The 12,457-nt window shown below is 42.2% G+C and overlaps 1 protein-coding gene across 1 annotated transcript; it reads left to right on the plus strand.

Moving 5' to 3' along the window:
* Positions 1-6,947: 6,947 nt before the first annotated feature.
* On the plus strand, positions 6,948-11,255 carry SYS1 (SYS1 golgi trafficking protein). Its single transcript, XM_042463550.1, is given in 6 exon segments — positions 6,948-7,008; positions 7,011-7,037; positions 7,040-7,091; positions 7,093-7,105; positions 9,254-9,321; positions 9,609-11,255. Coding segments are annotated over 6 exon segments (462 nt in total). The 3' UTR covers positions 9,850-11,255.
* The last annotated feature ends 1,202 nt before the right edge of the window (positions 11,256-12,457 follow it).

Genomic DNA, 12,457 nt, shown 5'->3' on the forward strand with positions numbered 1-12,457 from the left:
ATTAACCTTTATTTATACAACGCTGTAAATTTACACAGTGCTGTACATACAGTCTTTTTAATTAGACCCTGCCCTCAGGCTTACAATCTAAAAAGACACCACACAAAAGGAGAAGGGAGTAGTGGTGGGGAAGGGGATGAGGTCCAGCAGTTCCTCTCTACCTCCAAGTCCTGGACCAAGGCAGGTGGATTGGAGAGAGGGCTTGGCTTCATAATGGATGGTTAATCTTCATCCAGGGAGGCAAGCGACAATTAAGCAAGGCCTGGGGATGCTTCCCTGAACAGGATGGTCTTCAACTCCATTTTGAAGCTGGTTAAAGAAGTGATGGCTCTTGTTCATGGGGGAAGAAGGTTCCAGGAGTGAGGGGCAGCGAGTGAAAAGGGGCGAATCTGAGATGGGGCAGAGGAAATCCTGGGCTGGGATAGCAGACCTTGACTACCAGAACGGAGGGTCCGAGTGGGAAGGTGAGGAGAAAGAAGGTCTGATAAGTAAGGAGGGGCCAACCCATGGAGGGCTTTAAATGTGGACAGCAGGAGCTTATACTGAATGCGGAAAGGGAGGGGGAGGTATACAAGCATGGTGTAACACTCAATTATGAGCGGACTTTGCTGTTCCCTGAATAACTTAATAACCCTCTACGCTACCAGGAATACAATGGCCTGTATGATTCTAACTCTTGTGCTCAATTGTGTATCTTTGCATTTTAGGATCTTTTCTAGTTATTTCATAGCTGCTCTCTCCATTCTTAATCTTCTTCCAACATCTTGGCTGCAATTCCTGTTGCTCTCAGTGTTTGATCCCAGGTATGAGAATGCTTTTACTATTTCTATTTTCTCACTTTTATCTAGGTTGAATTTGTCTAAATTCTCTGTGGTCATTATTTTTGTTTTCTTTATCTTCAGTAGTAGTCCTGTCTTTGCACTTGTTTTTTTAATCTTCCTTAGTAGTTACAGGTCTGGAAGGTTTTCCGCTAATATTATGATGTTGTCTGTTATGATGTTCCTCCTATTTCCACTCCTCCTCCTCCTATGTCCAAGCCTATTTTTCTTACAGTATGTTCTGCATATAAGTTGAATGGGTAGGGTGATAAGATGCAGTCTTGTCTTGCTCTTTGTCAGTTGGGAACCATTCTGTTTCTCTGTATTCTGTTCTAACAGTGGCCTCTTATCCTAAGAAAAGATTCCTCATCGAGACTATCAGATGTGTTGGGACTCTCATGCAAGTCATTGTATTCCCTATTACCATGTATGGTTATGAGAGCTGGACAGTTAAGAAACAAGATAGGAAGAATATCAGTTCATTTCAGATGTGGTGCTGGAGAAGAGTGCTGAGGATCCTGTGAACAGCCAAAAACACAAATGGGTCCTACAGCATATCAAGTTAGAAATATCCCTGGAAGACAAGACAAGACTTAGACTGTCATACTTTGGACACATCATGAGAAAGCATGAATTATTAGAAAAGAGAATAATGTTAGGAAAGATGGAAGGAAGTAGAAAGAGAGGAAGACCACATGTTAGATAGATGAACTCAATTAAGGAGGTCACAGGTCTGAATCTGCAAGAGCTTAGAAGAATAGTGGAGGATAGGGAGTCCTGGGACTTTATCACATGAGGAAAATCAGGAGTTTAAATGGGCATCATCCAGCTATATTTGTGCGTTCACAGTAAAGATTTTCACACACGATCATAATTAAAAATGACTTATCCCAAGAATAACCAGGGAATAACCAGCAATGAATCATTCATGGGACTTCCTGTGATATAATTTCCAATATAAGTTATCTTTAATTGTGATGTGTGAAAATCTTCACTGTGATTGCGTGAATATTGCTGGATAATGTCCATTTAAACCCCTGATTTTCCATATGTGTAATAAACTCCTTAGAGATGTATCATCCACTGGGTAGCCATGAGTCAAGATTACTCAAGGTGATTAACAACAACAGCAAATAACAGCCTGACTTATTTGTTCCGGCAGCTATACAAACATGGTGTAATACTCACGTATGAGCAAACTTTGCTGCTGCCTGAATAACTCAATAATGGATCTTCCTATACATTACAGAAGAGTGGGAGTTGCACACTGCCTGTACTATTAGTAATAATGGAAAGCCTCCAGGTAAAGATTTCCCATAGGCATGATCAGGAATCGCTCTGGCCCTTGGAATTTTTGTCATCTTGGGTGCATCTACATTGTAGAAATAACACAGCTTGACACCACTTAAACTGCCATGGCACCATCCTACAGAATCCTGGGATTTGCAGTTTTGTGAGCACACTTTAGAAGGCTAAAGATCTTGTAAAACTCCAAATCCCAGGATTCCATAGGACGGAGCTACAGCTCTTAAAGTGGTGTCAAATTGTATTATTTTTACAGTGTACATGAACCCAAAATGACAAAAAATCCAAGGGTAAAAGCGATTCCAGATTATGCCTCTGGGAAATCTTACTCATAATAATAATAATCATTATTATTTATTTAAAGCCCGCCTTTTCACTGGGAATCGAGGCAGGTTACAACATCTAAAAACAGTGTATTACATATTGAATCTAGTTAAAATTAATCCCCTGCTCAGCCGCCCAGCCCTGATTATAAAACTAAATTAAATTATTTACAATATAAAAATATTTTGATGATAAGATCAACAGAGTTGGGGGGAATCTAAGAAGGACTCTATAATAGGAGGGAATAAGCTGCATTGTGCTCAGGGAAGGGAGCTCCCAAGAAGAGGCTTTCCAGGTATGTGCCTTCAAATTGCTTTTGACTGAGAGAGATCCTAAGACGAACCTATTGTGGGCAAGCTTTGTTCAGTGGGTTTTCTTGTTGCTTTCCTCTGAGGCTGAGAGAGTGTGACTTGTCCAAGGTCCTCCAGTTGGCTGCCATACTCTAACGGGGATTCAAACCCTGATCTTTAGAGTCCAACGTTCAAACCATGCTGGCTCTTGGAACTGGTGCTCAGAATTGCCAAGATCTCAACAATTTTAATTAGAAACCAAGAGTTTATAAACCAGTTATTAAGAAATGTCAGGAAGGACTACTACAACAGCAAGTGACTGTGGGCCCGAACAGACAGGCCAAAATAAAGCTGCTTTCGGTCACTTTGGAGGTATGCTGTTTAAACGACACATGCATCTTAAGAGGCCAGAAGGGGTGCCAAAGCTACACTGCAGTCCTTAGGACGGGGTCATGGCTTTGGCACGGCTTCTGGCCTTAGGACGCATGCAGCGTTTAAACAGCTTACATCCAAAGTAACCCGAAGCAGCATTATTTTGGCCTGTCTGTTCAGATCCTATATCTCCAGGCGGCATCTTCACGGTAGAAATAATGCAGTTTAGCACCACTTTAAGTGCGGCAGCTCCAGCCTGTGCAATCTGGGGATTTCTACTTTTCCAGACCTTTAGCCTTCTCTGCCAAAGAGTGTGGAGGGTCACCAACTACAATCCAAGATTCTGTAGACTGGAACCATGGCAGTCTATTTCTACAATGTAGATGCTGCCTATACTGTATGAGGAAAAAACAGGAAACCAAAACTGGCTCATGGCATAAGGATTCATAAAAGCACCATACTTTCAGTAAGTGTTGTACTAGGACACTGGAGACCAGGGCTTGAATCCCTGCTAGGCCATGGAAACCATGGCCAACAGTCAAAGTCTGGGAGCTGAAGTCCAAGCATCTATAGGACCTAAGTTTGGGGATCACTGGAAGGCAGGATGCCAGGATGATGATGATGATGGTAAACCCCATTGAGTCCTACAGAGGGGGGCCTATAATCACCCTCCTTTCCTATCCATCACCGCCTTACACGCTTATAGTGCTGCTATTCCACTTTAACTACTATGGATTTGTAGTTTAGGAGGGGCATTTAGAATCCTCAGCCAGAGAGCTCTTAGGCCTCGCTGGACTACAACCCCAGAGTGCAACAGGAGGCAGACAGGGCCAGTAAAAATGAAATAGCAGCACTATAGAGAGTAGCGCTACGCAAGAGATTCCCAAACTCTGACCCATAGATATTTTGGACTTCACTCCCAGAGTTCCTGACTGTCGGCCAGCCGGCTGAGGCTTCTGGGAGTTGGAGTCCCAAATATGACCAATGTTTGACGGCGTGGAAACCATAGAGTTCCTGCCAGTGACTGTAGGTTAGTACGACTTCCGGTCTCTGACTTGCCCTTCTAGGCCAAAAAGGGAGGGTTCTCAGTGGCCGCGCAGGCGCACTCCCCGGTCGGTCCGCTCTAGGCGTCCGGCAGCCGGTGGTCGCAGCGAAGGAAGGCCGGCCTGGAAGACCGGGAAGGAGGCGAGTCGGGGTCTGGAGGGAAGCCGGAAGCGAAGAGTGAGGGGCCTGGGCCTGGCTGTAACCAGGGCCGGAGGTACGGAAGCCGAGGGAGTCAGAGGGCGAAGGAGGGGAGTGGGCTCTCTTGTGTGGAGGTTTTGCTTGCGCCTCTCAATAATAATAATCGTAATGCATGGCTAAGTATCTAAAGGCACCGGATCCGTCTGATCTTGGAGGCAAGCTGGGTCAGCCCTGGTTAGGACTGGGTGGGAGACCGACAGCGAATTCCACATACGGCTCGTGTTCAGAGGAAGGGACACATTTGCCCTTCATGAAGCCCCTCTTCCTATCCTTGTGCCAGTCCCATGCCCTCTCCATCAGGAGAGCCAAGGGTCAGGGTTTGAACACTGGACTGTGATGCTGGAGACCAGGGTCCAGTTCCTGCTCAGCTGTGGAAACCTCTGGATGCCCTTTGGGCAAGAAGCCACTCTCTCTCAGCCTCAAGAGGAAGGCAGCGGCAAGCCTTGCCAAGAAAACTCTGTGATACGTTCACCTGAGAGTCATGGCTTGAAGGCACATAACAACAACAAAGTTTCCGTCTTATCTGTACACTGTAAAGTCCACATGTTGTCCTCAATCTGTGCCTTTGAAGAGACCAGTTCACCAGCTGAGCTTCTGCTATCACCACATTGCAGCAACAGTGCCATTGCAGCTTTCCAGAGTCCCACTTAGAGTTTGCATCTCATAATGCTGGCTTCTGCCTTCCTTATGATTCAATGTTGTTTTATTTCCATCATATCCAATAATTTAGACTGGTTTTCTCACTTAATTTACCACAATCAATGGCCCCAACAGACAGGCCAAAATAAAGCTGCTTCGGGTCACTTTGGAGGTATGCTATTTTAAGTGATACATGCAAACTAAGAGTCCGGAAGCCGCGCAAAAACAAACGATCCAGCCCCAAGGACAGAGCGCAGCATTGGCGCAGCTTCCGGCCTCTTAGGACACATGCATCGTTTAAACAGCATACCTCCAAAGTGACCTGAAGCAGCTTTATTTTGGCCTGTCTGTAAGTTAAGTGAGATGCCTTTTGCGAGAGGCAAAGGTGGGATGTAAATATAGATGAGACCCAGTGTGGTGTAGTGAGTGGTTGAGTGTTGGACTGTGACTCTAGAAGACCAGGGTTTGAATCTCCGCTGTGCCATGTAACCTCTGGATGACTTTGGGCAAGTCACACTCCGTCAGCCTCAGAAGATGACAATGGCAAAAACCCTTTGAAGAAATTTGCCAAGAAAGGCCCATGATAGGGTTGCCATGAGTTGGAAACAACTTGAAGGCACACAGCAACAATAACAAAAAAGGTGATGAGGATAAGTGCTTTCCACAAAGATAGCGAGTGATATGATAGAGACCGTGTTTTGAAATCTCTTTGCTAAGGCCTCGTATGGCCAATAAGTAAGTCACAACACATCTGTAATACGGCAACATCTGCGCAGGTTGATGGGGGGCATGACAAGAATAATGTTGGTGAGCCACAATACAATCCTGTATGTGTCACTCAAAACAAAATCTCATTGAGTCGTGACACTTACTCCTAGGCCATTTAGTATGTGTAGGATTGCAGCCTGATCAGTCCCATGCCAGTCACAAAGGAGTAAGACCACATTGGAGTATACCTCTGAAAAAGATATGTAGGATTAATTTGTAAAATTTAGCTATAGTTAATTGAATGTGGCAGTTTACAGTGATATCCGTGCATCTCTACAGAGAAGTGACTTTATTGAACTAAGCAGGACATAGTTTTAGGTATAGTTTATAAGGTTGCACCTAATTCTATACATTCCAACAAACGTAGTGATAATAAAGGTGAATAATTATCTGTGAACAAAGACGTGTGGAGAATACCACATACTGTAGCTCTATAGGTAGGTTTGGTATAACTCTAGTAGCTAAGTGGAAGATCCTGTTTGTTTAGAAGCAATGCACTTCTGATTACCAGGTGCTATGAACAAATGATGGATGGTCACCTTTCCTCCTTAGACCTTCTTTTTATGCTTTGAGTGGCATTCATTTGGCAACTGTTCTGGACCCAGTCCTCCATCACAGCCATGAAAATCCAGAAAGGCAATAGTTACTACTATTTCTACATCTCATTCTATTCTCACTGTTGTTATTCTGGTTTGCGGTATGGGATTTTGTTGAAATGTTTGTTGTACTAACTTTAATATAATTCTCTCCATGCTAAATATATCTAAACTGACCCAAAGCTCTGTGCTTGAGTGGAAAAAGTATGTATTTTGGAAGAATAATCCTGTAGTGCAGTTCCATCCGTATTGGCTTATGAGTCACTTTCTGTGGCATTACACCAGTGCCATATTTGCAACTTTTTACTTTCTCTACTAGATTTCCCATGCCTGCCTGTAAGGGGCCTCTCTTCAAAAACCACACAGAGAAGTGGCAATGTTGTGAATATCAAAGGATGCCTACGCTAGTCTTGACTTTTGGAAGAAGAATAGATTGGAGAGCCTTTCCACCAACTCTGTCTGGACTGACACAGTTCTGTTCCCTTTCAGGTGCTGATGGGAATACTCTGCATGGTCAGGTGGCCCCTGATATGCATTTGATGTTTTAACTTCATTGGATTGTGTGTTGTAAGCCAGCTGACTCCCACTCAGGAATGGCTCCACAATTCCGCAGTTACGTCTGGGATCCTGCTCTTATTCTCTCACAGATTGTGCTCAGCAGGCCATTTACTACAGCTCCCTGGGGCTTGGTTGGCTCTGGTGGACAGCTTGGTTCAAAACAGCCCTTCCTTGACCAGATTTTAGTTATGAGGTAGGACATTCTTCTTGGGCAGGAGGGCAAAATCTTAATAGTTAAGAGGGAATCAGATGGCTCTGGGGGAAATGCTGCAAATGACATGATTGCTGCGTCACTTGCCTACGAACCACGGGAATCATAAAGTCAAAATATCACCATTTAAAAAAAGTAGCCATAACCCAGTTTCTTTTCCTCTCTCTTCAGAGGAGAGAAAGAGCAGCTGGGATAGAAGGAAAATGTTGGAAAGGAAAGAATAACCAACCAACAAAAAACATTTAGTTTTCTCTTTACCAATCCTATGGCCTGTTAAAGACAGCCAAATAAAGCGCTTTGAGTCACAGTGGAGTATGGTGTTCAATGATACATGCGTCCTAAGAGTCAGAAGTCACACCAAAGCCACACTCCAGCCCAAGGACTGGAGCGTGCTTTGGTGTGGCTTCTGGACTCTAGGACGTATGCTCATTGAAACACCACCTCACTGTGACCAAGCAGCTTTATTTGGCTGTCTGTAACAGGCCTTGGTATTTTGTTCTTCAAAAAAGTAACAGAAGGTAATTGAAAGCAGTGAACAGCTCAGCAAGTAGCATAAGTTAACTTTTTACATCATCGTAATGAGTAAGAGGAATAAGTTACCTTTAAAACACTTTACTGGTTAGTAGAAATAAATTACTTCTGAAACTTAAATTTCCAAGCAGAGAAGACATGCGTCATGAGTTATGATATTTATTTGTATATTTGGCCTTTCAGTCATCAACGCGCTTGTAGAAAGTGCAGGATGAATCCTTCCTGAATCTTCGTTTGCAAAGTAAAGCCAGAGAGAATTAAAAGCTATATCCCATCCTATAGCCAAAGATCTCAAGGGTAGATTACAAATAATCTTTTAAAAATAATATTAATAATTTTAAAAGACTAAAAATATATTACGTCATTATCAGTAAAAAGCCAGATGATTTCAAACAGTTAAAACAAATTAAAATAGTAGCATCAAACATTTTATTTATTTATTTATTTATTTATGGTATTTATACCCGCCCTTCAGCGTAAAGGCTCTCAGAGCAGCTTACAATTATTATTATTTTTAATTAGACAGTTCCCTGCCCTCAGGCTTACAATCTAAAAAGACATGACACAAAAGGAGAAGGGAATGGTAGTGGGGAAGAGGATCCAGGTCCAGCAGTTATTCCTCTCCCTCTGAGGCCTGGACCAAGGCAGATGGACTGAAGGGAGGGCTCTTCCTAGTTCAGGCCAGGCCCATGCACACCCTGGATAAAATAAATTAGGCCCAATATTATGATACAGTGGACCCTTGTTATCCGCTGGGGTTTGGTTCCAGGAACCCCTGTCAATAACAAAATCGTGTATGCTCAAATCCCATTAAATACAATGGAATAGCAAAATGGTATCCCTTATATAAAATGAAAAAAAACAAAGTTTGATACTTGAAATTTATACTTTTTTTGAATATTTTCAAGCCGTGGATGCTTGAATCCGTGTATAAGGAGGGCCAACTGTATTATGAATTTTGATGTTAAGACAAAGTGAAGCTGTTGCCATGAGCAACAGCTTCACTTTGGTAGCAGACAGCAGTGAGTTATTGGAAAAGAATGAAATTTCCCTTGCACCCTGTCATCTAAGGCAATGTGTTGCTTTCAAGTGTGATGGAGACCACTATCCTACCAACAGCGCTAAACAAAGGTTAACTGCCACTCCAGTTAGCTTTTGTACAGAGAATGGGAGAGGGTGCCATGTTGGTCTTCTCTCTTGGCAGCAAAATATTTTGGGCCAGCCCTGTTAGGAGCTCCATCTGAAAGTAGCCCAAGAGTATATCTCTGTAAGGCTCTGTCTTCAAGAGCCATGTTGCCCGTGAAGCTCCAATTCATCTTGTCCTCCTGCTTTTGAAACAGCAAGAAACCTAGATTAAAAATTTGTTTTGTGGAAAATGAATTTCAGATGTAGTCAATCTTTCATGCAGTTTTGTTAATAATGAATTTATTTATTTAATCCAGCCTTGGTTCATTTCCTGTCTTCCTTAGTTGAAGAATTTGTTTTTTCTTCCAAAGTTAAATGAAATGTTATTTACACTTTACTGAGAATGGTGTATATAAAAGCAGAAGGGTTAAATATATCTTAAGCCGTTTTGTTTGTCTTTATAATGCTGTACAGGTTTTGGGATTTTCCACCTCACCCGGGAGACTTGCCATGATGGCTTTTATCCTGAATGCGCTTACTTGGTAAGTCACCATTTTGATCTGGCTCTCTGACATTTCTAAAAATAAATATCTCTTATAGTAATAAAATAATAAATCTGGAACAAACTCTTCTAGAAAAAGGTCACACAACCTTTAAAACCCACAAAAAACTTAAGCGCTGTATTGTCCTTTGCAGAAAATAGTTTTTCAAATAATCTGTGGTGTTAAAAATTGCTAAGGAATTAAGTGTCTGGTAGTGATTGGTTACTTTTTCTTCTCTGAATACTACGGTTTCAGTAATACAGTGTATTTATGTTTTTCTTTTACAGTGCCATAGGCTTGCTATATTTCATTCGACGAGGGAAGCAGTGTTTGGATTTCACTGTCACAGTTCACTTTTTCCACCTGCTGGGCTGCTGGATTTACAACACACACTTTCCAACTGCTCTAACGTGGTGGCTAGTACATACTGTATGCACGGCACTCATGGCTGTAATTGGGGAGTACCTCTGTATGCGAACAGAACTGAAGGAAATTCCATTAAATTCAGCTCCTAAATCCAATGTATAGACTGTCAGAGGTACCTCCCCTCATCATCAGCTTTAGCATCTTGGTGCTAAGATGTTGTACATGAGAATGCAGGTGAAGAAACCCAGTAGGTCAGTTTGGACCTCTTAAAAACACTTGTTCGGAAGGCTGAGGTTCTAATACTTCCATGTGCACAAGAGTATTATTTTGACAAGATACCTCTTGCCACTCATGTAGGCTCATCCATTTTGCTCAAGCAAAGTCAGTGATGGACAACAAAAATATAATGATAGAAGCAGAAAATGGACTATTCTTGTGAATCTGTATGGTGAATACCGGGCTGTGATTATGAGAGCTGAGCTTTTCTGTAGCATGGACACCACCTGGATAGCAGGCTCCAAGCAGTCCACAAGAAAAACCTGAGATTGCTTTCCTCCTGTACATGTGATTGACTTCCAACCATCTTTTGAGTTGAAAATCAAGGAGATAAAACAGTGTAGGTGGATATGATGCTGTATTTCTTACTTGGCTGCTATGATGCTGGAAGGTAGCTAAACACAAAAAGAAAGTGATCATATTTACTGGATTGGAAACGAAATCTTGGAAATAAAAACAGCAACTTTTTATTGGCGCATTATAATTTACATTGTTACAGGGTTACATTGTTTATATCTGCAGCAGTGAAGGAAAAGGTGTCAGGAATGTAATTCAGGGAACCATGTTATTGAAACTTTGAGCCTCCCAGCTCTGAGAAGATAAAGAGCACATAGGACAAGTCACCCTGCCAGACTTGTTGATCATATCAGACGCAGAGGGCTAGCTGTCTCTAAATTGCAGATAGATTTATAGCTTCAAGTGAACCCCTTGTGTACTACAATGAATGTATTGCCATGAAGATTCAGGCCTTTCCTCTGATCATCTGATTCTAATATTTATAACCAAGGACATGCTTTTTCCAGTGCAGGATGGTGTGGGACATTTGAAACAACTTTAGGATTACTAACTAAACTGAACCACATTCAAGAGAATGTCACTTGGCATCCAGTTTCAATTGTCTTCTATTAAGAGATATCTAAGTAACTGCTTCCTTTTTCAAGGGAAGGTTAATCTTTAATGCCCAGGTGTATCTGTCATTTTTAACAATGACCTTTATTTTCGTGTCTACCACTGAACCTTTTTCTTTGTATGTGAATATCTGTGAATGTCATTAGTTTGTGTAAATTATATGAGTAAGTTGATGCTTGGTTTGTAATGAATAGAGGAAAATTTTGCAAATAGCTTTATAAACCATCTCTCCAAATGCTCCTGTTGGATTCCATTGATGTCATACATGAACTACAGCTGATGGACTTTTGCAGGTAGACGCTCTTTTCAAAGACAGCATATTTTGTTCATTATCCTCAGGAATGGTATTGGGAAGAAGGCAGGGTTTTCTTGCTCAATTATTACACTGTTGGAATTTATCTAAGTGAAAATTCCCTCTTCTGGTATTAACATACAGTGGGGCCTCCGCGTACGCGGCCTTTTTATAAGCGGCTTTGAGCGTACGCGCTCAAGCTGCTGGGCGCATGCGGGGCGGAAGGGGCAGCGTGTCCCATTCAGTTGAATGGGCGCGTGAGCCCATTGCGCCCCGCGTGTGCCCGTTGCGCCCCGCACACCTCCACGCCGCCGTGCACAAGCCCCATTGTTTACAATGGGGCTCGAGCATAGGCAGAAATCGCCATACGCGACGGGATCCGGAACGGATCCCCCGCGTATGGCGAGGTTCCACAGTATTATGCTTTAAAGAACAATTGCATGTCACCTCATTTCCACAAGATGGCACTGTTGTTTTCTGAGTCATAATGTGAGAAAAGGTGTATCTTCTGCTGAACTTTGTATATTTAGCCATCTCTTTCCAATACTTACTTCTTCATGACAACACGGAATTCTATCCCAGAAGTCCCACTATGCTGACTAGGAAGGTCTGGGAGCTGTACTCCCAAGTCATTACTTTCCCAAGCTATGGCAATATATGCCATCTGAAGCTACCCATGCTCAATCACTTTAGCTCATTATTGTCAAATCAGGAAGCCAGTGGTTCTTCAAGGACTTAGGCAGAAGTCTTTCATGGGTTGAGACCTTTATGGGCTTACCGTTTGTGATGGTGGCATCCTTCATGTGTTTTGCACTACAGTGCTCATCACTTTTCACCAGCATGCCCAGTAGTATTTAGTCCCAAGAATTTTGGGGGATTTTTTCACGATATGGTGAAAACTGAAGGAACTTATGCAGACAAGTAACATGTTCTCCCACTTAGTATTTTGTATATCATGATGCTGAAACATTTTCACATAACTTTAGGAATATATATCATTATGACACTACAAAACATCAAAAGCGGTACCTGCTGATATGACCTCTTTGTCTAAAGGGTTTCCAAGGCAGTATATAATTTTAAAAAACAGTTAAATTAAGAACAAACAAACCATCTTCAAACCATGCAGAGGACAAAATAAAAATTAAACTCATCAAATACTAGACTAAACAAAACAATATTTATGGCTTACATGAAGCTAGAGTATAGGGTCAGTCTGACTGATAGGAAGTAAGGTTCTGTTTTGTGTCACCTACCAACATCAAGGAGATGGAATGTATGTCAATATAATGC

The sequence above is a fragment of the Sceloporus undulatus genome, chromosome 4, assembly GCF_019175285.1.
Source record: "Sceloporus undulatus isolate JIND9_A2432 ecotype Alabama chromosome 4, SceUnd_v1.1, whole genome shotgun sequence".
Taxonomy (NCBI): Eukaryota; Metazoa; Chordata; class Lepidosauria; order Squamata; family Phrynosomatidae; genus Sceloporus; species Sceloporus undulatus.